At 40.2% G+C, this 26,399-nt stretch overlaps 3 protein-coding genes across 3 annotated transcripts; 2 read left to right on the top strand and 1 right to left on the bottom strand.

The window, feature by feature from the left end:
* The first annotated feature begins 5,245 nt into the window (after positions 1–5,245).
* LOC110972891 (immediate early response gene 5-like protein) lies at positions 5,246–6,366 on the top strand. The gene has a single exon (XM_022223270.2). It carries the CDS (start codon positions 5,420–5,422, stop codon positions 6,296–6,298), a length of 879 nt encoding a protein of 292 aa, XP_022078962.1. The 5' UTR covers positions 5,246–5,419; the 3' UTR covers positions 6,299–6,366.
* Positions 6,367–7,158: 792 nt separating this feature from the next.
* On the top strand, positions 7,159–13,928 carry zgc:154046 (Carnitine O-acetyltransferase-like). Its single transcript, XM_022217989.2, has 14 exons — positions 7,159–7,319; positions 8,937–9,206; positions 9,518–9,636; positions 11,084–11,137; positions 11,248–11,413; positions 11,560–11,734; positions 11,838–12,016; positions 12,110–12,210; positions 12,300–12,419; positions 12,512–12,634; positions 12,729–12,864; positions 12,951–13,013; positions 13,106–13,243; positions 13,342–13,928. Exons 1-14 carry the CDS (start codon positions 7,293–7,295, stop codon positions 13,555–13,557), a joined length of 1,887 nt encoding a protein of 628 aa, XP_022073681.1. The 5' UTR covers positions 7,159–7,292; the 3' UTR covers positions 13,558–13,928.
* Positions 13,929–14,097: 169 nt separating this feature from the next.
* Positions 14,098–24,651, bottom strand: adamts13 (ADAM metallopeptidase with thrombospondin type 1 motif, 13). The gene is made up of 29 exons (XM_022217987.2): positions 24,495–24,651; positions 24,138–24,204; positions 23,852–23,985; positions 23,541–23,624; positions 23,227–23,351; positions 22,996–23,142; positions 22,257–22,391; positions 21,860–22,010; positions 21,642–21,746; positions 21,412–21,563; positions 21,264–21,327; positions 20,151–20,277; positions 19,911–20,059; positions 19,692–19,812; positions 19,363–19,443; positions 19,092–19,273; positions 18,265–18,421; positions 17,998–18,127; positions 17,729–17,908; positions 17,404–17,602; positions 17,224–17,326; positions 17,008–17,137; positions 16,678–16,854; positions 16,382–16,586; positions 15,532–15,859; positions 15,307–15,450; positions 15,039–15,218; positions 14,354–14,529; positions 14,098–14,253 (listed from the first exon to the last, which is right to left on the bottom strand). Exons 1-29 carry the CDS (start codon positions 24,573–24,575, stop codon positions 14,098–14,100), a joined length of 4,170 nt encoding a protein of 1,389 aa, XP_022073679.2. The 5' UTR covers positions 24,576–24,651.
* Between the last annotated feature and the right edge of the window lie 1,748 nt (positions 24,652–26,399).

The raw sequence follows: 26,399 nt of genomic DNA, 5'->3' as shown, positions 1-26,399 counted from the left end.
CATTCCTAGTACAACTATCATCACCTACTGAAACAAAACTGATTGACACAGTTTTTGTTTCAGTTTCAGTTGGTCTCATTGGTAATTGGACTGGAATGTGGTGATATGAAGAGAAAATAGCAAAACATTTCACCTCAGCCTTGCCTCATCCGAAAAAGTATACTGTGACATAACACCCATACCAGACTGTACTGCAGTATAAAAGCTGCCAGCATCAGTTTTCATTAAAAACACATCGCAGAGTTACAATGACGTCTATGTTTTGGAGATTAGGAGTCATGTTTGCATCATTACAGGTCTAAATAATGTCCAACAGTAATACATGTTGAAAATTTTTAGTTGCACTTCCACATTTAATCCACTAACATGTAAGAACTCTCCCTTTTATTTACCCTGAAAATGACAAGATGACTTTGTATGCACAGTGACAGGTCCACTTGATCGGCATTAATAGCAAGAAATTATAGAGTGACTTTATACATTCATGACTTTTTACACTGAAGTTAACACGAGAGTGTGCCAGTACAGTGATGTCTTCAAAACTGATACTGGGCCCATTTGACATTTGCTCTGACCTTTGGGTTTGACTCTTCCTTTCTGATTGTAGGTTGTGGTTTCTCTCCACTGATGGTCAATAAAATGAGCTCTGCACTTATTGTTTTTTCCTCAGCATGACATTTTTGCACCTCCACCTTATATTTTTTTCCCCCTCAAGCAATTTGCTTATATTGCCATTTAGCCAGACATCCATAATGTGCCATTTAATGTGAAACCTGATGCACTTGCATCTTTTTTGATCTCAGTGTAACATATAGCTCCCACCTGTGTAGTTACTTTTTTCTCTCCATTCATGCTGTTACAATAATTAGATAAAATGTTAAGTGATACTTTATTTCAAGTCTTGCTCTGATGCTAAAGTCACTCCATTGTACAATATATTATACCTAACTACACACTGAGCTGCACCATACAGCATCACTTTTATTCTACTTCAACTCCAGTCGCTACTAAACTGATTACCTGAGTCAGTTTTAACAATCTTTTAAGAATCTTTGTTTTATGTCCTTTGCTTCACTGTGGATTGATGATGATGAAATGAAATAGTTCCATTGTGGGTGCATTGTATAACGACATTAGGAAACAGCTTTTTAAACAATTTGTAACCGTATAAAACAGCATAAACCCCATGTTAGAGAAATAAAGCAAATGTGACAGGAGGTGGTGAAGAAGCCAGAGGCTCATACTCTTTCCTCAGGTTGGCTTACAAACAAAGAACACAGAAGTAAAGTAAGAAAAAGAAGGAAATGCAACAGGAGGAAATAGATGACAATAATAGAGCACCCAAATCTGTGGATAATTTACAAATAAAGAAATGTGAAAGGGAAAACTAATACATGTGACGGCAGTTTCTTTTAAATATGTCAACTGATAGTGAACTCTTTACAATGTTTAGTGTGTAACTCCATATCTCTGCACCATGACATCTGAGGACGTACTGGCCGTGCTTGTCTTGTTAAAGGAAGATAAAGACCCTGTTTTCTAATATAACAATATGATTCATTTTCTCTATTAAATTCTAAGTTTCTAAAAGTTTCAAAGACAGTAGAAGAACATGTATTTATATTTACACACATTCAGTATGTATTAATGGTTTTGTTATATACTGATATATGTTTTCTTTTTATTTATGTATTAGTTTAAATAGTATTACAACAAGTTAAATAAGGATAAATTATGAAATGATGCACAGTTAATGAACAAGACACATAAAACAAACTGTACACTGACAATGTTCCCTACTGATCTTACATCCATCAGGTAAGTCTCAACCCTGCTGTTGTCCTCATTTACGGGCACCAAAAAATATAGTTTCCTTGTCTGAAAGAAATTCAAAAATTCTGCAAAAAAAAATCCCCAAATTTCTGAAAATTTGCAAAACCTTCAGGAAGAAAATTCCAAGAATTTCTAAAAAAAATTGCCTTTAAAGTTTTATTTTTAAAAAATCCTCCAAATTTGGCAAGAAAATTCCGGTAAATATTTTCAGAAAATGTGTAAAAATTTTCCAAAAAAAAGTCCTAAACATATCTAAAGTGATTAAATATATATCAGTGGAACTTCAAATATTTTCTGTAAGAACATTCACAGAAAAATCAACCAAAATCCAGCAAATTTCACTGGATTTTTGTTGATTTTTTTGTGAATGTTCTTAAGAAACATTTTTAACATTTCTTTTTTTCCACCAAAAAATGTTCAAAGATTTGCCAAAAAATGTTGAAAATGTGGACATCAGAAATTTCACTGTGAAAATATCTTTTTTCCCCCCCACATTTTCAAACTTTAAAACGAGTCAATTTTCACCCGCAGGACAACACGAGGGTTAAGAACATCACTGTATACATTCAGCTTTACCCTACACATTTGTTTTGTTTAGAAATGTACTTACAAGTTTGTTTTATAGGTTATACTTCTTTAGATGCTCCAAGATATTTAGAAAATAAGTCTGTAGTCTGAAAGGCTAATTTATACCATCATAAATGTCGTGAAATGCAACAACACATCACACTGCTATCTTTTTATCCTTGTAACTCTGGTTTTGAAAGGTGATCAAGAGCAAATAAAGTTGGTTATTATCATTATTGCCATTATTACAATCCCTGTACCATTCTGTAACATAAAACACAACATCAATCTGCTCTCTGTCATTTAAACTAAATTCCAGAGAGAGCACACGTGTCAGACTCCAATTTACAGTATTATCAGAGCATGATAACCATAATAGTGGCTGTCCCCCTGATTCACCTATTTGGCAGGAAATCAAAGTCGTATCCAGGTGTTCAGTATGATGTCAGCCATCTGTGTATGTGTGTGTGTGTACATACAAACAGATGTGGGACACAGATGACAGATAATCTCTCTACAAAGAGCTTTTACACACCTCTGAGTGCACTGACAGTATTTCTGTTATCAGAAGTAGTCCTAATGACAGAATTGTCACTTTTCGACAGCACATTTACTGAAGGTGTGTGTATGTAAATGAAGCCTATACATGTGTGTGGCTAGCCTATAGTATAGTATAGTATAGTATAGTATAGTATAGTATAGTATAGTATAGTATAGTATAGTATAGTATTTCATAAACTATTGAGGGTAGTGTACAACATAATGGGTGGTGATGCAAGATAAAATACATATAAAAATTCCTATATCCTGTAGGATGGATGGTACTATATTGTATAGATAAATATGAAAGAATGATATACCTTTAAGAAAAGCTGTACTCAGAAGCCCTGCTTTTAAGGAACAGGCATCCAGATTATCTGAGTAAAGTGGAAATACTGACATTATCAAGTGTAACTTTCAAGTCTACCTTGTTATTCTGAATTTCCCCCATTTTCTTGTTTATTCTCTATTATTTATGTTTAACTTTCTTAATGTTTCTGTCATTTATGGATCTAAAAAGCTGTTTCAGTTGCATTTGTACTACTTCTGCTGTCTTACTTTATATCTGTTTTATACTTATCATTTTTTGGAATGTACTATTACTACTTGTTCTATTCTGATCTACTCTGGTTTGTTCATCTTCTCTTCTCTTCTCTTCTCTTCTCTTCTCTTCTCTTCTCTTCTCTTCTCTTCTCTTCTCTACCTACTATGGTATTTTCTATTCTATCCGATTCTTTTGCCTGTTAAATCTTGTTACCCTATTCTACTACTTTTTTATTTACTCTGTTTTACAGTGTGTTCTATTCTCTACTTTTATCATAGTATGTTCTGTTAGTCAGTACTGTTGTATGTTCTATTCTATTCTGAGTTATTTCCTGTTACTCTACATTTCTTGCTATTCTATTCTCTTACTCGATAATACAAAATACTTTCTATTCTATTTCTCTATAGTATCGTATAATTTCTATTCTGTTCTATTGCTCTGTACTGTAGTATGTTCTATTAAATTCAATTCTACATTGTTTTCCGCTGAATCCCTTCACTCTCTTCTATGTTGTGTTCTTTTCAGGTCTATTCTACTCTGTAAAGTAAAGTCATGTTACCATATTCTATTCTATTCCTTTGTACCATGGTATCTTCTGTTCTGTTCAGTTCCTTTGCCTGTTAAATCTCGTTATCCTATCCTACTTTGTTTGATTACTCAGCTTTACAGTGTGCTCTATTCTCTTCTAATATTATAGTATTTTCTATTCTATTCTATTCTATTCTAAATCCTGTTACTCTACATTCCTTACTATTCTATTCTGTTTCTCTATAATGTAGTATAATTTCTATTCTATTACGCTGTACTACAGTATGTTCTATTCTATTCAGGTCTACAATGTTTTCAGTTAAATCCCTTCACTCTCTTCTATGTTGTGTTCTTTTCAGGTCCATTCTACTCTGTAAAGTGTACATGTTACCATATTCTATTCTATTACTTTGTATGATGGTATCTTCTATTCTGTTAGGTTCTTTTGAATGTTAAGTCTTGCTACTGTTTTCTACTCTATTTGATTACTCTGTTTTACTGTGTGTTCTATTCTCTATTTGTATTACAGGATGTTCCATTCTATTCTATTCCTTTATAATACTGTATAAATCCTATTCAACTCTATGATGTTCTCTCTAAAATCATGTAAAATCAAAAGTACTTTGTACTGCTGTATATTATATTCTGTTCAGTTGTTTGTCTGTTAAGTCTTACTCTATTCATTTCTATTTTACAGTGAGTTCTATTCTACTCTACTACTCTGTTCTATTATATTCTGTCATACTTTATTCTATTACTCTTTCATACAGGATGTTCTAGTCTGCTCTGTTAAAATATCTTTTTCCATATTCCGTTCTCTGCTGTATCCTCTTCCATTCTTCACTACTCTTTCCTAAACTGTGTTGTGTTTTATTCAGTTTTAAACTTTTCTCTTACTGTTTGTTCTTGTCTTATACATTCTGTTCTTCAACACGGTTCCTCCATGTTCTACTGCTCTGCCGTTCTCTTACTTTCTATCTTCCATTCTGTTCTGTCGTATTCTGCTCTGTTCTTTTCCACTCCTCTGTTTCTCTTCTCTTCTTTTATACACTGACAATAAAGTCCGACGATTTCAGTGCGCACTGAGATATATTTTGTAAAGATCAGAACACATTTAGTGAAATGCAGCATGCAGCCCGCTCCTACGTGCATTTTGAATGAGGCTAGTAGTGATATTTGCGTATAACAGAAGCACCGCCTCCCTCCCATTGGACAATGTCTACGTGAGGGCGTGGCAAGGAAAGATGAGAGTTGCAAATCCATGCCCTTACTGGGAAGACATGGAGCGCTATGGACACAGTCTACACGAATCTAGTAGGAATCTCAACTAAAGGCTTAAATATTTCTCCAGTTAGGAAACAACCGATTTGAGAGACTGAGAGGAAAGAACGGGTGGCCCGGTTGAGGATGGAGTGTGCATTTGACGCACAGAATCTGATCTCCATTTCTTTGAGGAAAATCCAAAGCTCCAGGACGCAGAGAGGAGGCATCAAGCTCCACAAGAACTTACTGGTAACGTACGTACTGAGAAACGCCAGGCAGTTTTATATGAGCAAAAACTTGTCGCAGGCGCAGAGGACGCATCCGTATGAGGATGTAGCGGCGGTCCGCGAGAGGCAAGAATACCTTGAATTGACTGGGAGCTTTACGGAGTTGGCTGATGACTTCTACTGCAACTTTACTGGGGTTGAGTCGGACACTTGGCACTGCGGAGCGCACCAGCCCCACGGCCAGCCTGCAGAGGTGGCGCACCAAGACGCATCTGCCTGCGCAATGGTCGCACCAAGTGACTCTGACCTCATGGTTTCGGAAGCCTGTTGGAGCTGCGCGGACAAATCCTCCTGGGAGTTACCTATCCCGAACACGCAAGCCAACCAAAAGACTGTCCTGGACTTGGACACCCATGTGGTGACAACTGTCACGAACGGATACTTCCACTCAGACTGTTGCGCGCAGCCAAAACAGCCGCAGGGCGCGCAGTGCTACGCAAAGAAGCGAAAGATGGACACAAGTTATCATATTGTTGATCCAGAGTTTTATTTGCCAGACTTTGGGCCGGTGCCATGCAAAAGGATGAGGAGTGAGGAGGATTCACATTCAGACTCGGAGCAGTTGGACAGCACAAACATCTCCAACCTGATCTCAGTGTTGGGTTCAGGTGGACTATCTGAGTTTGTGAGTTGGCAGCAGACGGACCTTGAGCAAATATTCGCCGCTCAGACAATTTGTTTAAAACATACACTGTTAACAGGCAGCGGCTGGACCAGAGCAATCGAAGCATTTTGATTTGTATGTTTTTCCTTTGTATCGTTTTATTTTATTGCTTTGAAAAATAAACCATGACACGACTGCAATCCTCTCTCTCTGCTCTGTTATTGAAAAATATTGCTGAAATGTGAGAGCTTCATGTCCATTTAGGTTTACCTTCGCACACTGACAATTTCTCGTGCCAATTTATCTATTTTCCCCACTCAGTATAAATTCATTGTATCTTATTTTTCTGGTGATTCGTTTGTCGGGGGGGAACTGGAGTCTGTCTTTGGTTTGTGTTTCCTGAAGAAATGAGTTATTTCTCTGGATAGATGTTGGACGAGCACCATCATGTGGCCAGTAAAGATCTGTACAGCCTTATGCGCCAGCTCCACACAGAGTATCAGTCTGTAAATGTATTATTTATATCAGGGCCTGCTTTGAGTAATCAATAAAACTAACAGAATTTAAAAGAAACACTGATGTATTGGCTTTAAATGGAAACGTCTGCTTCTGATCACTAGTCTGGGCTTTTATTTTTTTAAATTTTGCGCCTCTTCTCAAGTGTGCACACGTACTTAACTTATATATGTGGAATTTATAGTGACCTTGTAGGGTTATTTTGTAAAATTTGCTATTATTTCGTCGCTTTTATGGGTAATTATTTATAATTTAAAAAAATCTAATAATATTAAAGTAAAAAAAATACACGTTAATTGATTGACTTTAACGTTTTTAAGTCTTTAATTCCTCTGATAAAATAATAAAATAATGACATTAGGGAGCCCCTTTTGAAAAAATTGGGCTGAATATAATTGTTTAAAGTGCAAGTTTGAGCTGCACCAAAGTCCAGTCAAAAAAACAGGACTTTTAACGCAGCCAGGATCACACTTGTTTATGCTTGGTGGGTCCGAGGGGGGGCAGACAGCTGAGAATAGACAGTGAGCTTGTCCTTGAGAAATGACTGCCCGAAGGTTTCCCATCCATACATCCAGGGCAGTCAAACACTTTAGCGCGTCTCTCTGACAACATGTTGGGTGTTTTTGTCAGAGCCGTGGTGAGTCTGCTGTTGTGTTTTTCAGAATGTATTTTAAGTGCGTATTAGCCAAGAGCGCAGTAACGTAGCGTTTTGCTTGTACGGCATGGGACCTTGTAAAGGGGTGGGGCGCTGCACAGGACACCAGCAACAACATTAGACTCATATAGAGCTATTTTTAACGCATGCCGTTCAAATGCACGTTTTACGCTTTGGCAGAGGTTAAATTGTGCACTTTTAGCAGCTCCGCGGCGTGACATTTTGCATCATGTTAGCTTAATGTAGCCGTTAGCATGTGTTGACGTTAGCTTTAATGCTACTGGAAGGTGGAAGGACAGTAGCTTAATATAGAAGCTGTTTTAGTCGGTATAGAATCCACCCTCAGTGTTATCAGGGTTTATGTTTGTTCTCTGGTGTGATGTCTGTTAATAATAACCCTTGCTGAACGTTCCCTGACGGCTGTCTTTTGCAGAAAGTCGCGGTTTGTTGCGAACACACTGTTCCCTGAAGGTTGCTGTGTGTGTATGCATGTAGTTCAAGCTCATATCCATTAGTAGCATTTATTCACCACAGCTTCTGCGTTCATTCTCACTCCAATACTAATTTTTATTACCAGCAGTGCACGTACAGAATTCTTGCCTGCTTGTCTATTTGTTTAAGCTGCCATCCCAAAAGTTCAGCTGTGTCAACCTTCTATTTATACGCTGGCAGTCCTCACCTGTGGGTCCAAACAAATAGTAACTGCATCATTCAGCTGTTTTAGTTTTAGCTTTGGACCTGGCTGTGAAGTATATGCCCTTGTAAATAATTAGAAATTTAGTTTAACACTCTGAAATACTTGTAAACCTCTTACTCTTCCATTGCATTCACTTAGCAACTTGTTGACAACTGAGATTTGTGAGGCCACTGGCATCTGTGGTGTAATTAATCTTCTTATTCAACTAGTACGATTAAATATCACTCATTACCGTTTTGTAGGGTGACCGTATTTTGATTACAGGAAAGCAGGACACTGGGCCCGGCAATGAGATACTCAAAAAATGCTCAAAGTTTACTCAGATATGCCTTAAAATTTCAATATATTTAATGTATGCCTCCTCTGTATGGATAGAAAAATGTTATACTACCAAATACTATCTATAACCAAAGACACAAATTCAGACAGGCTTCTTAGAAGTTACCCAACATGTTTTATTATGATAAGTTTTAAAAAATAATGAATGAAATAATGATAGAAATAATGTCTCTTCTGTATTAGAAAATAACAACAACAAAAAATGCCTCTGCTATATTAGCAGTCCATCTTTAACTAAATAGCTCTGACAAACTTAGAAAAACTTTGTTCAATTTAGTGGCCCAATGGAAAACAATGAAAACCAAGACATTTTCATCACTGTAAAAAACAACCAGGGAGGCCAGGAGAAGTTGTAAAAAAAAGGACAAGTCCTAGGAAACCAGACCTTTGGTCACCCTAAAGCTTTATATCAATGCAATCACTCATAGTTGTCTATTCAGTTCTGCTATTTGACCAAAGTTGGACTTTTGTGATACTTTTAGATTCCAGACACTCTAATACATTGCTTTTGTAATGTGTAATTGCAGGGGATTGTTTGCATTTAACACATTAATGTCCTATAGCTGCGGCCAGGCTCAGTGCAGCCATGTCGCCTGGTGAGACCCGTAACACAGATCCAAGAAAGGTCTCTGGCGCACCAGGAGGGTTTACCTAAGCTGCCCGTGCCACCCTTGAAGCAAACGTGTGAGCGCTACCTGGCTGCTCTGGAGCCCATCGTCAGCGAGGAGGAGCTGGAACACACCCGGCAGCTGGTCCAGGAGCTCCTCAAGGGCGGCGTGGGAGAAAGGATTCAGAAGGGCCTGGAACGGCGGACACGCAAGACAGATAACTGGGTATATATTTGTTTTTATTTAGCTTTTATTTATTGAGGTGGACAAGCTGAGGGTAAAAGTCCTCTCTGGCAGAAAGTAAATGTTTGAAGTGTCTTGATTAAATAAACTGGGTTCCACTTGCTGCTCAGTGTGAATCAAGGTCCTTCGTAATTGCAAGTACTAACAAAGACTAATCTGAACTTAATTCTGTGTGGCAGGCCATTCTTTTTTTTATCTCAATCTTTAACTGTATTAGATGTCTTTGTGTTTCCATGCAGTAAAATATTCAACCATATAGTATCTCATTTTCTCCTACTGCTGTTTATGTGCAGCTGTCAGAATGGTGGATGCAATCAGCCTATCTAGACTGCCGTATGCCCGTGGCAGTTTACACCAGTCCTGGAGTTGTCCTGCCTCAGATGCACTTTCAAGATCGCCAAGGACAGATGAGGTGAGAATCCAGCATCCACTGTAAAACCACTCGCACAAACCATCTAAACCGCTTATCTTAAATTTAACACATCTCTATCGTCACATAAAAGAAGCGTTCTAATGATGCTGTAAATTATCTGGGTTCTGCCGCCATCAGTTATAAACCTTAATCGTCTGATTATAAGCGCAGTCATAAAGCTGTTTCCACAAGTGATTTACTCTGTGTTGAAGTAGAGTGTAAACAAGCTCGTATGAAGCTGGAGTTTCAAACTGACCTTTGCAAAGTCTTTCCTCCACATGCTGGCTATTTAAAGCCATTTGGCTGCTCATACCTTGGCTTAGCTGTTTTTGACCACTGTGACCCAGTCAGCATGGTGGGTGCATAGAGATATAATGCATCATAATAATTCTATACACGCAGAATACACGGTACTGTAGCGCTAGAGTTTTAGGGGTGCAATGGTGCCATTAGGTCATTCATTCATTAATAATATTTAAAACCTCAGAGAGCACTTTGAAAGACAACGGTGTCAAAACATACAAGGATTAATAAGTCAAATGGTGATAAAAGATGGACACATGGTACAGTCTGTAAAACCAAATTTAAAACCAATTAAACCAATTATTAAACAATATATAGCAACAGCAGTTAGAATCACTAAGAGCAGCAACTAAACCTTGGAACTGTCTCACTGCCATTAGTGAGGTCTGCTTTTTTGTCTTGTTGAAACGTATTCCAAGTATGAAAACGGAGCTTTTGAACTCCGGGCTAAATTTTTGACACCTACAAGGTGAGCCATGTTTGTGAGCGAGTGTGATGTCTACCAACATTCCAAGAGAGCAGAGCTGAGAGACGGGGAGGGGGCTTTTGTTAAAAAAAAAAACAGCTTTTATAAATAGATGAAAACAAATGCTTGATCTCTCTTCACTGACAGAGCAGACAAGCCATTTTTTTTGATATAGTAGGCAACGGTGTGTTCCGTAACTATCTGCAGTGATGAATCTAAAGACGGACTGGTATACTGTATATAAAGGTTTGGGAGAGGAACTGACTGCCCGGTCATAAATAACAAACCCATATTCCAACACTAAGAGGAAAACTGCTTCTACAATCATTTTTCTCATAAATAAAGGAAAAACTGATTTATTTTTCAAAAGAATGCCAAAATTGAATCCCAGCTTTGATAACAGCTACTCAATTTGAACTCTAAAAGGAAGTTTTCATTGACACAAATACCTAGATATTTATAGTGTTGCACTTTCTCTACTTTCGTGTTATTAAAAGAATGAATTTCCAGAATAATGTCTTCAATAGTTCTAGTGTTTACTCATGAATGCCTCTATTCAGAGTTGATTACTAATAACTGGGTTTTGTGAGCTCTGTTCACCGCTGGTATGAACTCTTTGGAGCTTTACTCCAAATAAACAAGCTGAGTCATCATATGCTCCTGATTTCTTGTCTGCAGGTTTGCTGCCAAACTAATTGCAGGAGTTTTGGACTTTAAAAAAATGATTGACACGTGAGTTTGTCTTACTTTATCACAGCCATTTTACTGCTGTCATAGAGAGCTCATTATCAACGTAAATGGCTGTTATTTACACATAAATAATGTGAGCTGCTGTGTCACAGTGAGACCCTGCCTGTAGAGTATCTGAGTGGGAAGCCGCTGTGCATGGACCAGTACTACCAGATCCTGTCCTCCTGTCGTATTCCTGGACCAAAGAGAGATAGTGTTGTCAATTACGCCATCGGAAAAACACCTCCCACCCACATCACTGTAGTCCACAACTTCCAGGTACTCTAGATGGCACTGCTGTTCCTCATTTTTGTACTTCTCTATATCCCAGAAAGATGCTTTAATAGTATAATGTATTATCATTTGTGTAATTGTTAAAGAAGCACTGAATCTGTGGCTAAATTAACCTGGCCTTTCTTCCCTAGTTCTTTGTCTTGGATGTGTACAACAGCGATGGAAGCCGACTAACAGTAGATCAGATTTACATGCAGCTGGAGAAGATCTGGAACTCCTCTTTGCAGACTAACAAGGAACCGATTGGCATCCTTACATCACAGCATCGCAACACCTGGGGAAAAGCCTATAACAACCTGATTAAAGGTGAGCAGCAGAGGGGAAGATGCTTCAGTATCAGCATGGTGTACATTGTCTAGGTGTTGTAGAGAAAATAATTGATGGTCTGTGCCTTTCTGTTGCTCGTCAGATAAAACGAATAAGGAATCAGTCCGTGCCATCCAGAAAAGTATCTTCACAGTTTGTTTAGACGCTCCAATGCCACGAGTGTCAGATGAGCTTTACCAGAGCCGTGTGGCTGCTCAGATGCTACATGGAGGAGGGGCTCGGTGGAACAGCGGCAACCGCTGGTTTGATAAGACGTTACAGGTCAGTTTAACAGAAATGACTTAACATTTAAAATAATAAACAGGACTCTGGCAGTGGTTGTAGAAGTTGAATGTACTTGCACATCATCCTCAGTTCATTGTTGGGGAAGACGGTACATGTGGACTGGTGTATGAGCATGCACCTGCTGAGGGTCCACCCATTGTGTTTCTCATCGATTACGTTGTTAAGTACATGTAAGTTTTTTTTTTTTCAGTTTTTAGAAGCCTTTTGCCTGTTTTTAAATACATTCAAATGGACTCAGTGGTTCCCATTTTCTCAACAGGCAGAAGCATGAAGTAGTTCGCTCTCCCATGGTTCCCTTGTCCATGCCTCAGAAACTGCGTTTTAACATCACACCCGAGGTCAAGAGAGACATTGAGAAAGCCAAGCAGAATATGAACATGTATGTAAAGTACAGTTTTGATGATTGGTATTACTGCTTCAGCTTCTGACTCAGACATGTCATTTAACTCCCTCTTTTGTTTGTCCTGTTAGAATGGTACATGACTTGGATGTGAAGGTTCTTAAGTTTTCTCATTTTGGGAAAAATGTGCCAAAGCAGTATAAGCTAAGTCCAGATGCATTTGTGCAAATGGCTCTTCAACTTGCCTACTTCAGGTAATGACCCCTTTCTTGTACTGAAACTTGTACTAGACATGTATTATAAGCAGTATTGTGTCTTATTCCTGTTGTGCTGTTTTTCATATTCTAGGATGTATGACATTTGCTGTGCTACCTATGAGAGCGCATCTTTAAGAATGTTTAAATATGGGCGGACAGATGCAATCCGGTCAACTACTGTAGAATCATTGCACTTTGTCCAGGCAATGCACGACCCAGCTAAACAGGTAATGGTCAACCTTTTTTTTTCTACAAAAATTGTGGTGTGTGCAACATGTAAGACGTCTGACTGAGCAGTACATGTTCCCCACAGAACAGAGAGAGGCTGGCACTGCTGGAGAAGGCTGTTCAGACACATAAGCAGATGACATACGATGTGAGAGCTGGAGTTCATCAATACAGAAATAGTATATTTTTCTAAATATCTTATTAATTTCAGCTCTACACATTGAACTTTTTTTTATTTAGGCGATTCATGGACAGGCCATAGACAGACACCTCTTAGGTCTGAAGAGGCAGAGCATTGAAGACTTGACCTCTATGCCCGAGATATTCATGGACACCTCCTTTGCGGTGGCTCATCATTATAACCTCTCCACCAGCCAGGTATGTTTGCATCTAACAAAACCAACAGTCTGTTATTACAGAGCAAATGATTTTTTTTTGTTTCCTTGTATATTTGCCCTCATCTCTCCCGTGCCCAGGTCGGCTCCAAGACAGACTGTGTGATGTGCTTTGGTCCAATGGTACCAGATGGCTATGGAGTGTGTTACAATCCCATGGATGAGCACATCAACATCGCCATCACAGCCTTCAACAGCTGTGAGGAGACGAATGCTGCCAAGTTTGCCCAGGCTGTAGAGGATGCGCTGTTGGACATGAGAGCTCTCCTGGAAGACACCGCTACAGCCAAGCAGTGATCTCACACAGAAGCCTGGCATGGCGTTTGTGTCCCACCAGGCTGCATGAGAGCTGGAACCGAACCGAGTCGTTGCCGGAGTCGTTGGCTGAGTGCCACTCTGGCATAAACGCACAATGTACTGAGTGTGTTTGAGCTGACGGGAAACCGGTTACCAAAGGGGATGTGGGAAATGTAATATGTGACAGTCAATGCACTGCCTTTGAGATGAGAAGCAATTCTCAAGCAATTTACATTTTAATATATTGTGTTCATATATATATATATATATATATATATAAAATGGAGTATTGTAATAGTAGAAACAATTTTTTCTTTGTTTAAACTTAAAAAGTTCCTGCTGCAGTCTTCATAAAGACTTAAAGATTTTGAGTGCTTTGGTGTGTTTATGATTTATTTCAGGTCAAAACTAATCACACATAGGCATGACAATCAGATGACAAAGGAGCTTGCTTAAGTTTTTCCTGTGATAAAAACTTAAGTATCGCAAACTAAACATACGCATCGATTAAAACCTCTTCAAAATAGTTAATATTTCTCATCAGCGACGCAGAAAGGAATATGCTGCTCTAAAGCTCCCTTTGGAATGCAGGTAGTCTCCATGAAATTCAATCTCGGCCATATTTCCAGAGGAGTGCCACAGAAACAGCTGTTGGCCTTTAAACACGTTGGTCTTCAGGACATCCATGTCCCGGATCTGAACAAAAAACAGAAGAATATTGCAGGAGTTATTCCACTTATTTCCTATTAAGTGTGCAGCGTACCGAAACAGCACGTGTTGAAAGGCTTGATCGCACCATAATGTATGTAGACTGGGAGTTGGTGGTGTTGAATACTAATCCTATGTGCTGCGCTTGGATTCTGATCTTCACTGAGGGAGGGGCGTTGATGAGCACTCGACAGGTGTGGTTAGTGCTGGACGTTATGGGATTTTCGAAGATGCCGCTGGCGGAAAACAGCTGAATGTCGCAGTCTGTGGGGCAAATGTGAGGTACATTTAATTCATGTCAGCTGCACAATCAAATGCAGTTTAGTGTAAATGCCCAGCAGAGAATATTACAGCAGTAAAGCGCAAAATTTTGAACATTTGCTGAGAATATCAGCTGCAGGTTCAGTTCTATGGTATTCTTTTTGCTATATTAAGATGGAGGAGGCGTAAAACATGCCAACATGTACAGCTGAAAATCTAATCGAACAATACCACTCTACCAACCAAAAAAGTACGCTCAGCTTCACTGAGTTGATTGCAGGGCTTTTGTACTGAATTGCATTAGATTGTGAATGTCTTCACTCTATCTCATCTCAGAAAATTTGATTCTGAGCCTTTGTGTTGCAATAGTTTCTAACATTTCTCTCACTTCTCTTACAGTTGGATCCATTCAAATAGCAAGTGAGGAATCTTTTTTTAGTGACAATAAATTTATCTTTTGAGACGGTATGTAACCCATAAATCCTATATGATAACCAAACAAGCTGTTTTACCCCGATGGTGGCTCCTCTTCGTGTTTTTCTGTGAAGTGTAGGTAAAAACAATCCCGTTTCCAGCTGGGAGGAGATTCTGACGCACCAGCAGGACATTTGTTCTGCTGGTCAGTTCACTACCAGCTACCTGCACACACTTCCTCACGAATGCCAGTCGGTCAAAAAATGCCACGTATTCCTCTGTAAGAACACAGAGTTACAGATATTAATTTGCTGGAGTAGCCATTCTGTAGAAAATGGCATCATTTACATATTGATTGCAACATACTTTTTGTGCAGTCCAAGGAGCTAGATAGCACTCTGATGTGAATGACCTCATCTAAAGGTCGGCCTATGGATACCGTGCAGCGGCTGGTTACATGTTTCAAATCCACCGTGCCTGATTCCTCCAGGAGTAGCTGTCCACATGCACCTGAAAAGAGCACACTCTGTTATTACAATCACCCTCTGCTTCAGCTCTTGATGAGCACTCAAAGAATCTATGCCTACTAACTGGATATAGGTGTTGGGGTTGCTGTGGTGGTCTGTGGGATGTTGATGGGCTCTGTTGGACTCTGTGTTGTATCTTTATCGGTCACGGTTGGAGACAGGAGAGGCCTTTCTGTGAGGTTAACCCTCATGACAGTATTTATTGCAGTGGCATTATCAGAGGCCAGATCTGACGTGGACAGCACATCACTGCAGATTCCCATGTTGCAGCCCTGAATGGTGATTGGCTTGGGCATGTGCATGCAGAACAGGGGGCTGAGGGGATCAGGCTTAGAGGGGCCCATGCAGGACACAGCTCTGGACTGGATCCCATATCCACAGGATACTGAACACTGAAGAGGAAACACAAGGACAGGTAACTCAGTAGCAACGTGCATAAACAGATAATATACACTACCAGTCAAAAGTTTGGAAACACACATTTTCATTCAGTGCTTTTAATTTATTTGTATTATTCTCAACATTGTAGATGAACACTGAGGACTAACACTTTTCTGTTTACAACATAATTCCATATGTATTCTTTTATAGTTTTGATGTCTTCAGAATCAATCTACAATGTATATAATAATTAAATAAAAACCATTGAATGAGAAGGTGTGCCCAAACTTTAGATTTTTTATTTGATTTGATTTTTGATTGGCTGGTAGTGTATGACCAAATTATCAAAGTTCAGGTAGGAAGTGGATAGATGAAAATTAAAACAGGCTTGCATGCTCTTGCAGAAGGTTAAAAACTGCTTAGAGACCTATTCAATAAACCATGTCAGCTTGTATTTATCTTTCCATCATCCATTGTGATCTAATCTGATTTAATCTATCTTCATATTCCTTTCTTCGTCCTGTGAAATGTACCTGACTCCACGGCTTCACCTCCCACCTGAACGTGCACACTTGCACCAAACAGGGCACTGTGGTGGCTGGTTTCGTGGCTGTGTGGCAGTTTTCCTCTGACACCACACTCTCCTTGCCATGGACAAACTGGACACAAGACACAATCCTCTGAGCTACACCCAGGTCACAGGACGCAGAGCAGGGCAACGACCTGACTACCTTCCACCTGGACAAGTGACAGTCATGGTGAGGAGATTTTGCCTTTGATTTCAGACCTTTTTGCGTGTGTGTTTTTTTTTCTTGTGTGTGTGGTTTACCTTGCTGGGCAGCTCTGAGTGTTACATGACACCACTGCTGAAGGTTTGGGAAAGTCACTGCACTCTGAATCCTCCACAACCACCTCCTCCCCTTCTGTTTCTTGTGCACAGTACAGGACCCTGTTGGCCACTCCTCCTCCACACGTTACACTGCAGACTCCTTGCTTAGAGCGCCACCTGGTTGTTGGAAAAAATACACTGCAGCAACACAACTTTCTCTAAAATAAATACACGTAGCAGCCTATTTGCTGCATGGAAACATCTAGAAATGCTGCAATATATCATACAAACGTCCTGTATCTTAGCTATATGTTAAGGATGGTGTCTCACATAGGAGGGCAGGGAGAGGTGTTGCATATCTCGGACTGAGGATGAGGTTTGGTAGAAGCATCACAGTGGAAGTCGGGCGCTCCCTGTCTGGTCTGGTGGTCCACACATGAAAACCACACCTGTAGGGTTCCTACAGTGCAGAAGCATTGAGCCTTGAGTTACTATATCATGAATAGATGTGTTGTTTTTTAATGAAAGATGTGTTTTTTAAGGTACCATTGCCACAGGTCTTTGAACACTGGCTGATAACAGGGCTCCACACATACACCGGAGCCTGTCTAGAGCGCGGTAACAAACCAGACTTTAGAATGGGCTGTTCCTGGTCAGCAAAGACAGTGTTTAGACATGCATAGTGTTCTGACATGACAGTGAGATTTGAGTTATTTCTGACTTTACCTCTCCTTCAGATTCCCACCCAATGGGACAGACATCCACCACGCACGGCACAGAATCAAGTGGTTTGATCTGCTTTGAACACAAGCTTTGATCCACTTCAACATCTTGATCATTTTCTGGCCGGACACATGACACGACTCGTTTGGCTTCTCCTGGCCCACACACCGCTGAACAATCCCCTGGCTCAGACACACGCCATCTGTGAACACACATAAGAACTCAATTTGAGGAGAGCAACACAGCAAGGCCCTCATATTCTGTGGACATAAGATCACATGTGCTGTAATTAGTAAGTAAAGTGAAGAGTAGTGTTTGGGGTTTGTACCTGGCGGGGCAGTGTTGCAGGTTACATTTCTCAGCCGTGTGTGGAGCGGTATCAGGTGGACATTCAGAATCTGGAACCGTTACCACATCGGATCCTTGTTTCTGAACACATTTCACAGGACGCACTCTCTCTCCCCCACCACAGGAGGCACTACAAGGCCCAAACTTTCCTGCATCCCATCTGGAAAATAGTAAATTATTCATGTGTACTCATTTGTGCTGAGCTGTATGTCAGCGGAGAGGGGGGAAAAAAAAAAGTGTGAACCTTACCTGGGGGGACAGGGTGAGAGCTGACAGGTTGTGTGGGGAGGTGTGGTTGGAGGAGATATTTCACAGTTGTTTTCCTCCAAACGGTTGTTAGTAGCTTCATCTACACAGACATACGTGTGCTTCTGTACACCTGTTAAGAGAGGACAGTTACGTGCAATACTCATTTGTAATCTCATTTATAATTGCCATCAGCGTCTTAAACAAGAAATACAACGATGCAATGTGCAGTGAGTCTGTTTCTACAATAATAATATATCAGTTACTGACCTGATCCACAAGACACTGAGCAGGGTGTTGTAAAAATGGTCCATCTGCCTTTAGGTGTGATGTCTGTCAAGTTGCTTCTTCTGCTAGGTACATAGAACTGGTAGCTAATGTTTGGATTTGTTTTCTCTCCATAATCTTTTCCATATTTGCGATAAATCTGCAATCAGAAAAACATTCAAAAATACCAGTTCCTTCATCTGCACCTATATTTTGTTCCAGTTTATCTTTAATTAATGTCATGTTAGATATTAATATAATTAATATCTAAGATGGAACATGTGAAAGCTACATTATTTCTGTTTAAATATTGTCCACGCTTGAACTGAAGTGAGAGATCAGTTCTCAAGGCTTGTGTAGGTTGTATTTTGATGGCATTATTTTGTAAAAATTCCATAATAATCTTTCAGCATACTGCAATTCAAAAGGTCTAAGAAGAAACTAGACTCATGCACCTCTTATTGTTCCTGTTTTCAGGCTTCAGGAAAGGTTGCCCATAATAGGAAGACTCCTTATAATCACTAGCCTTTTTAAATAATAATAGTATATACTATAGACGGTATAAAGAGCAACAAAATCCACAATAGTGATAGTATCAAGTGGATGGATAGGTTAAATAGAAAATTTTATTCTTGAAAATGGGATTTGAGTCCTTAGTGAAGCTGAAAATGATGCTGACTTTTGGCTTAGCTGTTGGACAGAGAAGGGAAAAATCTGTCCAATATAGGTGAAAAGGGCAGGATGTTCAATTTCTGGCTGTTCTGTTCCAGATTTCTGCCTATTGCAGCTTTAAATATTTCTTTCGGAAACATATGTTTTCCTCCCCTGACCTGTACATTCATCTCCTGCTGCAGTGGACCGGGCAGAAGCAGCTCCTCCATCGCAGGCAAAAGGTCAGGTGTGAGGTGAAGGCGGTACTCTAAGCGGTTCTCATCCAGCAGGGAGGGGTGAGTCACATTCAGAGCCATGCTGCCCATTCCAGACACAACATACTGATCTCCGACCATTACAGCTGCAAAGGCCAAAAAATAACTCCAACTTTTAATCCTGTTAATGTGGTGTTGCAGAAATGTAAATCTCTTGTGCAGTGATGCCCCTCACCCATGTGAGTGAAGAGAGGTGCTCTGTTGACAACAAGAACCTGTGTTGCATTCACTGGCAGAGAGAGAAAGGTGGTGTACTCTAAAACAGAAAACCTGAATTAGAACTCGTGAAGGACAGTTAATTAAATATTTTTACAATCAATAATAAACGCGAATCTTTTTCTTGCAAACAGCCCATGCCCTAAAGATAGTAGATTTATTGTCTCAAAACACTGAAAACAGAAATCAATGATCACATGTCAGAAGCAAGAATTAGACAGTGTTTGGCACATTTGCTTCATAAATTACTTATATGAGCATGTTCAGTAATTCTACACCGTGTATTACCTTTAGCCTGACCACCAGTGTAGGAGTCGAATGTCAAACTGCAGGAGGATCCATCCCCACCACACACTCCACACACATCCCTCACCTTCCCGGAGTGCAGCACACCGTCACAGCCGAACAGCTGATCAGAGACAACATATTAAGCGTAAAAAAAAAAGTGATTAAGAGTAAAACTGCATCTGTTCTCTCTTGTGTGTAGTCTCATTTAGCCCCATCTACCTTGCATTTGCCTCTGAGACAAGCAGCTGTGGTTCCAAAAGGTGTTGGGCTGTCTGACTCACAGCGAGTGCCATCCACAAAATGAGAGCCGCGACTCACTATGAAGCTTTCTCCGTCTGACTGGCACATATATCTGCACTGCTCATCCCCTGGTTTTGACAAGGAGAAAACATTCTCTAATATTGTTATAGATCTCAGTTATGTCTTGCTACAGATCAAAAAAGTTTTCTTTAATCCCACCTTTTGCAAAGCCTACAGCTGGGATCCAGGTGTAGAAGGAGGCGATGTGTGGCTGCAGGTAGAGGGGTTGGAGGTTTGTTTGGGAGCACTGCTCTGCCATGAAATCCAGCTGGGTGCGCTCACAAGGCTACAACAACACAGTTAGTGACAAAATGGGATTTAAAAATTCAAAAAATTATGGCTTATTGTGGAATATACCTGAATCAATCACTGACTAGTTTGCAACTCTAGAACTAAACAGATGTAGAGACACTCTGAGCAGTGCATCATCCTATATATATATATATATATATATATATATATTTTTATTTTTTTTAAATTTATTAATCCCACAAGGGGAAGTTCTGATTTTCGCATATCCCCCCCATCTGGGGGGGTCAGAGCGCAGGGTCAGCCCCTGGAGCACTTAGGGGTTAGGTGTCTTGCTCAGCTACACCTCGACATGAGCACAACGGGCCGGGGGATCAAACCGCAACCCTCTGGTTGCGAGACAGCCACTCTACCCACTGAGCTATGCTGCCCCTACTGTTAACCCTCCTGTTGTCCTGTGGGCCAAATTGACCCGTTTTAAAGTTTTAAAAATGTGGGAAAAAATAGATATATTTTCGCAGTGAAGACTTCCACATTTTCAAAAAAGTTTTAGGAAAATTTTGAGCATTTTTGGTGGGAAAAAACAAATTTAAAAAATGTTTAAGAACATTCAGAAAAAAAAATCAACCAAAATCCAGTGAATTTCGCTGTCAAATTTGGGGATTTTTTATTTTAAAAAAATAAAACTTTTTAGGGAAACTTTTCAGGAATTTTCTTCCTGAAGATTTTTTTTACAATTTTTTTATACATTTGGGGAATTTTTTTCTGAATGTTTGGACTTTTCTTCAGACAAGGCAACAGCATTTTTTGGTAAGGACAACACGAAATGACTTCTTTGCCTCTAATTCTAAATCATTCCATCATTGCTCATGTTTTTGAGGCTTCTAAATGGAGTACAGGCTGTGAACTACTACCAAAAGATCCTTAGAACCTGGAAGGATTCTGAGTACAGTGATCCACTGAGTAAATAACACTGACCTACTGTATGGAGGCCCACTGTCAACATACCCAGTGAGAGCTTACCTGCTGGTGACAAAGTTCAGCCTCAATATCTGGACCTCCACAGGCATTCCCTCCAAATACAGGTCTGCAATGTAGACATGACAGACATTTTCCAAACAAAGATCTTGAGCTCTGTGTGTCTGACTGATACTTGTGTCACATCTGTTACCGTGGGTTGTTGCATTGCCGTGTACGGAGTGTGACTCCTCCACCACAAGTCCGTGAACAGGAAGAGAACTCAGACCAGCTGGACCAGGAACCGTGGACCACAACAGGAGAGCTGAGGTCATGTGGAGACACACAACGGCCCTTGAGACACCACTGCAAAAGAGGATTGCAACTCATGAAGGCCTGGGAAAATTATTGCACCAAAATTGCTCATTGAACTCACAGCTTTACCTGATTAGGAGCACACTCTGTGCCATCCAGAAGAGGAACAAGAAGGCGTTTGCAGGAGCTGTTGTCATCAGGATTTACATGACAGGACAGAACACGACAAGCTGGCTGATGGGAAAGGAGGCCAATATTAAAAACATGATTGGAAATGTGTTAATATTGCATATTTTGCATATGAAATGCCACCTGGTGGTTTAAAGCTGATGTTACAGGCGACATACCAGGTCTGGATTGGTGAAGGAGCATGCTCTGGCTGTTTTACCAAAAGCTATACGACACTGGTCATCGACACCATAATACAGTCCAGGCTTCCAGTCCTGTAGGGAGCCTCCCATTGCAGGCAGATCTTTTACACACTCGGCTTTCCCTTCACTGGGAACACCAATACATGTGACATCCCATTCTATCACACTCAAAGATTTAACCAAGTTTTCTACATTTAGCATGAAATTGGACTTTATAGAGCCTCAAATCAAAAGGAAATCCTTCATAATGTGAAACCTGTTCTACAAATCTAAGGTGAAAACATTATGACTTATAGATGAAATGTCCTGTCAACAGTGCCACATCTGCATGATGAATGAAAGAGATTTTCATGCACAGCTGCTCTGAGCTCACCTGAAGAATGTGAGAAGCTGCCGCCTGCTGCAGGGGGACCAGGTCAGATCCACACTGTTGTAGCCTCCGTCAGAGGCCATCATGAAGCCGCTCCTGCTGCAGGTGTTTCCGACGCCGTCATGGTTGATTCCAAAACTGGGTGAAATGAAATCAGGTGTGAAATATATTGAAGTAGTCTTATTGTGGGATGCTTCTGTCCTGAAGCTGTTAAAGATGACTGATGACATTTACAGATAGTTTCAAATTTTCACCCCAGCTGCAACACATTTCCAACCAGTCCTGTACCTGCTGTTAAAGGGACAAATGAAATAATGAGTTTTGCTTTTGTTGAGCTGTTAATCAGGGTCCAGTAATGTCACTGATTATTGTGATCTGCATATCCAAATTAGAATTATCTTACCTTCAATTAAACAAGTAAAGTTTTACTTATTTACTATATTATTGAGCACCGTTTTCTATATTTGCTAATCTGTCCACAGAAATGGAATGAAATTATCATTTTGCTTGTTTACCTGACTTGCTGTGAACTGATTAAAAGGTTATGGAAGCAATTACTGTGGGTTAAGCAGATGTGAGTGTACCCACTGAACACTGTGTCTGCTTTCCTTATAATTACTACACTACTTAAAAATTAGTTAAAATTTACCAACACATAAATCAAGATATGCGAATAAAACTTCAAACAGATATCGTATGCACTACAGGCTCATTGCTGATGGTGTGCTTGACTGTGTTTTACCTGTGGCCAATTTCATGAGCGATGGTGATGCCCAGGTCAAAGCCTGTGTCCTCGGTGATCACACAGCTCCACTCACTGGAGCAGGCTCCACCCAGCTGGGCTACTCCTCTGACCTGCTTGTTCCCGTTAGGCAGCACCAGGTCATACCTGTTAGTCATAGTAAACATAAAACAGCACATTCATAAAATAGAAAACACCTACTTATGACTCAGACACATGCAGCTAACATACCTTGTAATGTACAGCAGAAGATCAGCGTGTAGCGGATCTGTGTCATTGTTGGGGTTGATTCTTCTGCCCCAGTCGCACACACTTCTGAGAGAAGAGGTGATGTTGGTAGACATTTGGATCTCTGGCTAGAAGAATGAACACATGAACAAGACGTAAAGATCAAATTCTGCTGTTGCACACATTGAATAATAGCAGTAGCGCAATGTTTAACTGCCACAAGAACTATAAGGCTTTTATATTGCTGCACTCAACTAAATGCTATGTTCCCTCCTGAACTCTAAACTAAGTTTGAGTTACAGCAGGAAGCGACTAACCTCTGGCTCCGACAGGATGATCATGCGGACCAGGTGCACCCTCATGTTGGCACCCAGGGTCATGTCTCTCAACAGCTCTGAGGCCTGGGTGGAAATTAGAATATATTATGTCAGATTATTATATTTCACCATGTTCAGTGTGTAACAAAACTACAGTACTGCACTGCACTCTAAAGCTAGTTATGGAAACATTTTGACATACTTTGAACAACTTAACAGATTTTTTATGCGTTATTTATTGTTTATCCATCCGTAGTTTGTCATAGCATCCGGCTTAGATGCCTTTGCTGCACATTTGTGCTCAAACTTACAATGTTGAGGTTAGTGAGGATGTATTTTTCTGTGTCCTGCTTGTGGACCTGCTGGACATCAGGCCCTACTACCACCAGGAGTTCCAGATGTGTGATATCAGGCACCGGAGCTGACCGACGCAGCCGCCCACTAACTGTGAGCAAGGAGAAGACACACTGATAACTGTTTTAAAACATTTTTAAAAAGGACTATTAGATGATATTTTACTGTATTTATTACACCATGAGAGAGAGAAGACAGCTCTTATTCCATTATGTGTCTTCAAACTGCCTTTGAAACACATACCTGAGGTATCAGGAGAAGAACCACTATAGGAAACTATGTGTCTTTGACTGGCGGAGCGACGAAAAAGCTATTGTAGGGAACAAAAGACATTTTTTACTTCCTTTAAAACAGCAACTCTGACCCAGTGTAACTAAATTTAGACATGTGGCCCAAATACTCCATAAAAATCTGAATCTTTTGCTTGTTAGTGGTCATCATGTAAATCCAGTAAAATCTAGTTATGTCTCCCTGTAGGATGTGGGTTTTCACAGGATGATAAACAGTTTAAAGTTGAAGGGTTCAATGTACTTTGCAGAAGTCCCAAGCAGTGGAATCACTAACCACAGTGCTCCTGTTCACCCGCAGCTTTCCACCTACCTCGTCCAATGGAGAACTCATTAGGGCGCTGAAGCCAGGCCACAGCAGCAGCAGCAGACAGAACAGAGTCATAAAAAGCATGTTTCGCCTCTTCCTGTGTGTCTACCTGCTCTGCTTTAAAACCAGGACAGTTTGTGATCCTCCTACTCAGAGCCCCGCCACCAGTGTATGACTACATGTGTTTATGCAAACAGAAGGGACAAAGTTGATGACAGTCACACGTCATTTACTGATCTGGGACCAAGAGGACAGATCTGATTGGTTGGCTTTTTTAGTGTGTGTTATGACTAATTTGCGTTACTTCTTACCTTTTGTCACTGAGCAAAAAAAAAGCAAAACACACACACACACACAAAAACGTTCATAATCTATGAAGGCTTATTGTATTTGAAATGTTTTGATAATGAAAGCCAATCAGTTGTGGAGCTGATGTGCTTTATTTAGTAACCAGAATCCACCTTTAGATCCTCCCAGAGTTATATTTAGACCTTTCACAGCTGCAATCACACCCAAATTAATCCCTCTGCAATTATGATAAATAATTGTGCGTGTTGCTGTTTCCTGTTTCAGCCATTGGAGGGCAGACACGATCCTGTGGATGAATAGAAACTAGCTGGGAGGGAGAAGAAGTGCAGGAGGCTCCTCCACAAGAATGTAACAAATAACATCCCTTAAGTTCATGACAGGCGTAAAACCGACGGTAAATTGCTAATCTGGCAGGCAGAAGATTCACTGTGGAAACAATAGAACAACAAAATTAAAGCTATAATTGACAAGCCTTTTTTTTTCTGTGAGTCGCAGCTATAATTACTTGCCTTTACAGTTTAAACTGAGCTAGATGAGCAGCTTTTCTCTCTACATTCAAGTATTAGTCGTGTCTTTTAAGAATACTGATGTGGCAGGAAAGTAACTCTAAAGATGTCCTTATGCTTTACTACTTTCTCTGCCTTTGGAGGATACAAATACTGAAAAAACTGGGCCCTTCAGGTCTCATCGGCTACAAAATTATCCAAATGTCCAGGCATAAAAATAATGTGTTCTACATTTTAAAAAGCTCTAAAATGTTGCTTCATCCGGCAAAACAGTGTCTGACCCCCACCTTCTTCTCTTTCTGGTCCTCTCCATCCCCTTTCCTTCCTGAGGGGGAATGGTTTATCTCCACAAAGCTAGGATTCAAACCCCATCTGCCATTAGTCTGCCAGATATCTGAATGTTGTCCGTCTGAATTAACAGCTGGGTGTCACAGACATCGGTGCTCCACTAAAACCTCAATGCCATGCTGGATTTACCGAGCACAACAGACTGCGATAAGTGTTTTTGGATCCTCATACCCATGTCTGTTCGCTCAGAGGAGGGCAGGGATTGTATATTTATGATGTCCTAAATTATATATAACTAGCCATATGGGATACTCAAGCGGGCACAACAGATGATGCCTCAAGAAAATATTGTTTGGTTGCAGTTAGTGAAGTGGGAGGAAGCCTGCAGGAACCTGATTGCGCCGTTAGATATTTGTCACGTTGTCGTTCCCCGTCTTTCATGTGATTTTACTGTCAGAAACTGGAATTAGAGTCCTTTCAAATGGCACGTCACTCATTTTCGGATAGAGATTTGGTTAATTGTGAAGCCCCACCTCTCAGTGTTTCACTTTGAGATGCATTTATGTAGAGTGGCTCTGGCTCCCACATAAAAGGATGCTCGTTCATCTGCTGCTCTTTGTCATTCCGTCCATCTGTCACATGCTTGTAAAGATTTATGAGTTCAACAGCTATAAATGTTCACCTGCCTTTTTATGACAGTCCATTACCTGAACTCTTCATGTCTGCTTTTTTTTTTTATGGAGGATGAGCATTAATCCTCAAAATTTAAAGTATTTGTTTGGGGTGGAAGGAGGGGGGAGGATTA

Source organism: Acanthochromis polyacanthus, chromosome 7, assembly GCF_021347895.1.
Source record: "Acanthochromis polyacanthus isolate Apoly-LR-REF ecotype Palm Island chromosome 7, KAUST_Apoly_ChrSc, whole genome shotgun sequence".
In the NCBI taxonomy this organism is placed as follows: domain Eukaryota; kingdom Metazoa; phylum Chordata; class Actinopteri; family Pomacentridae; genus Acanthochromis; species Acanthochromis polyacanthus.
Note: the sequence above shows the minus strand (reverse complement) of the source record. Positions and strands in the feature narration are given on the sequence as shown.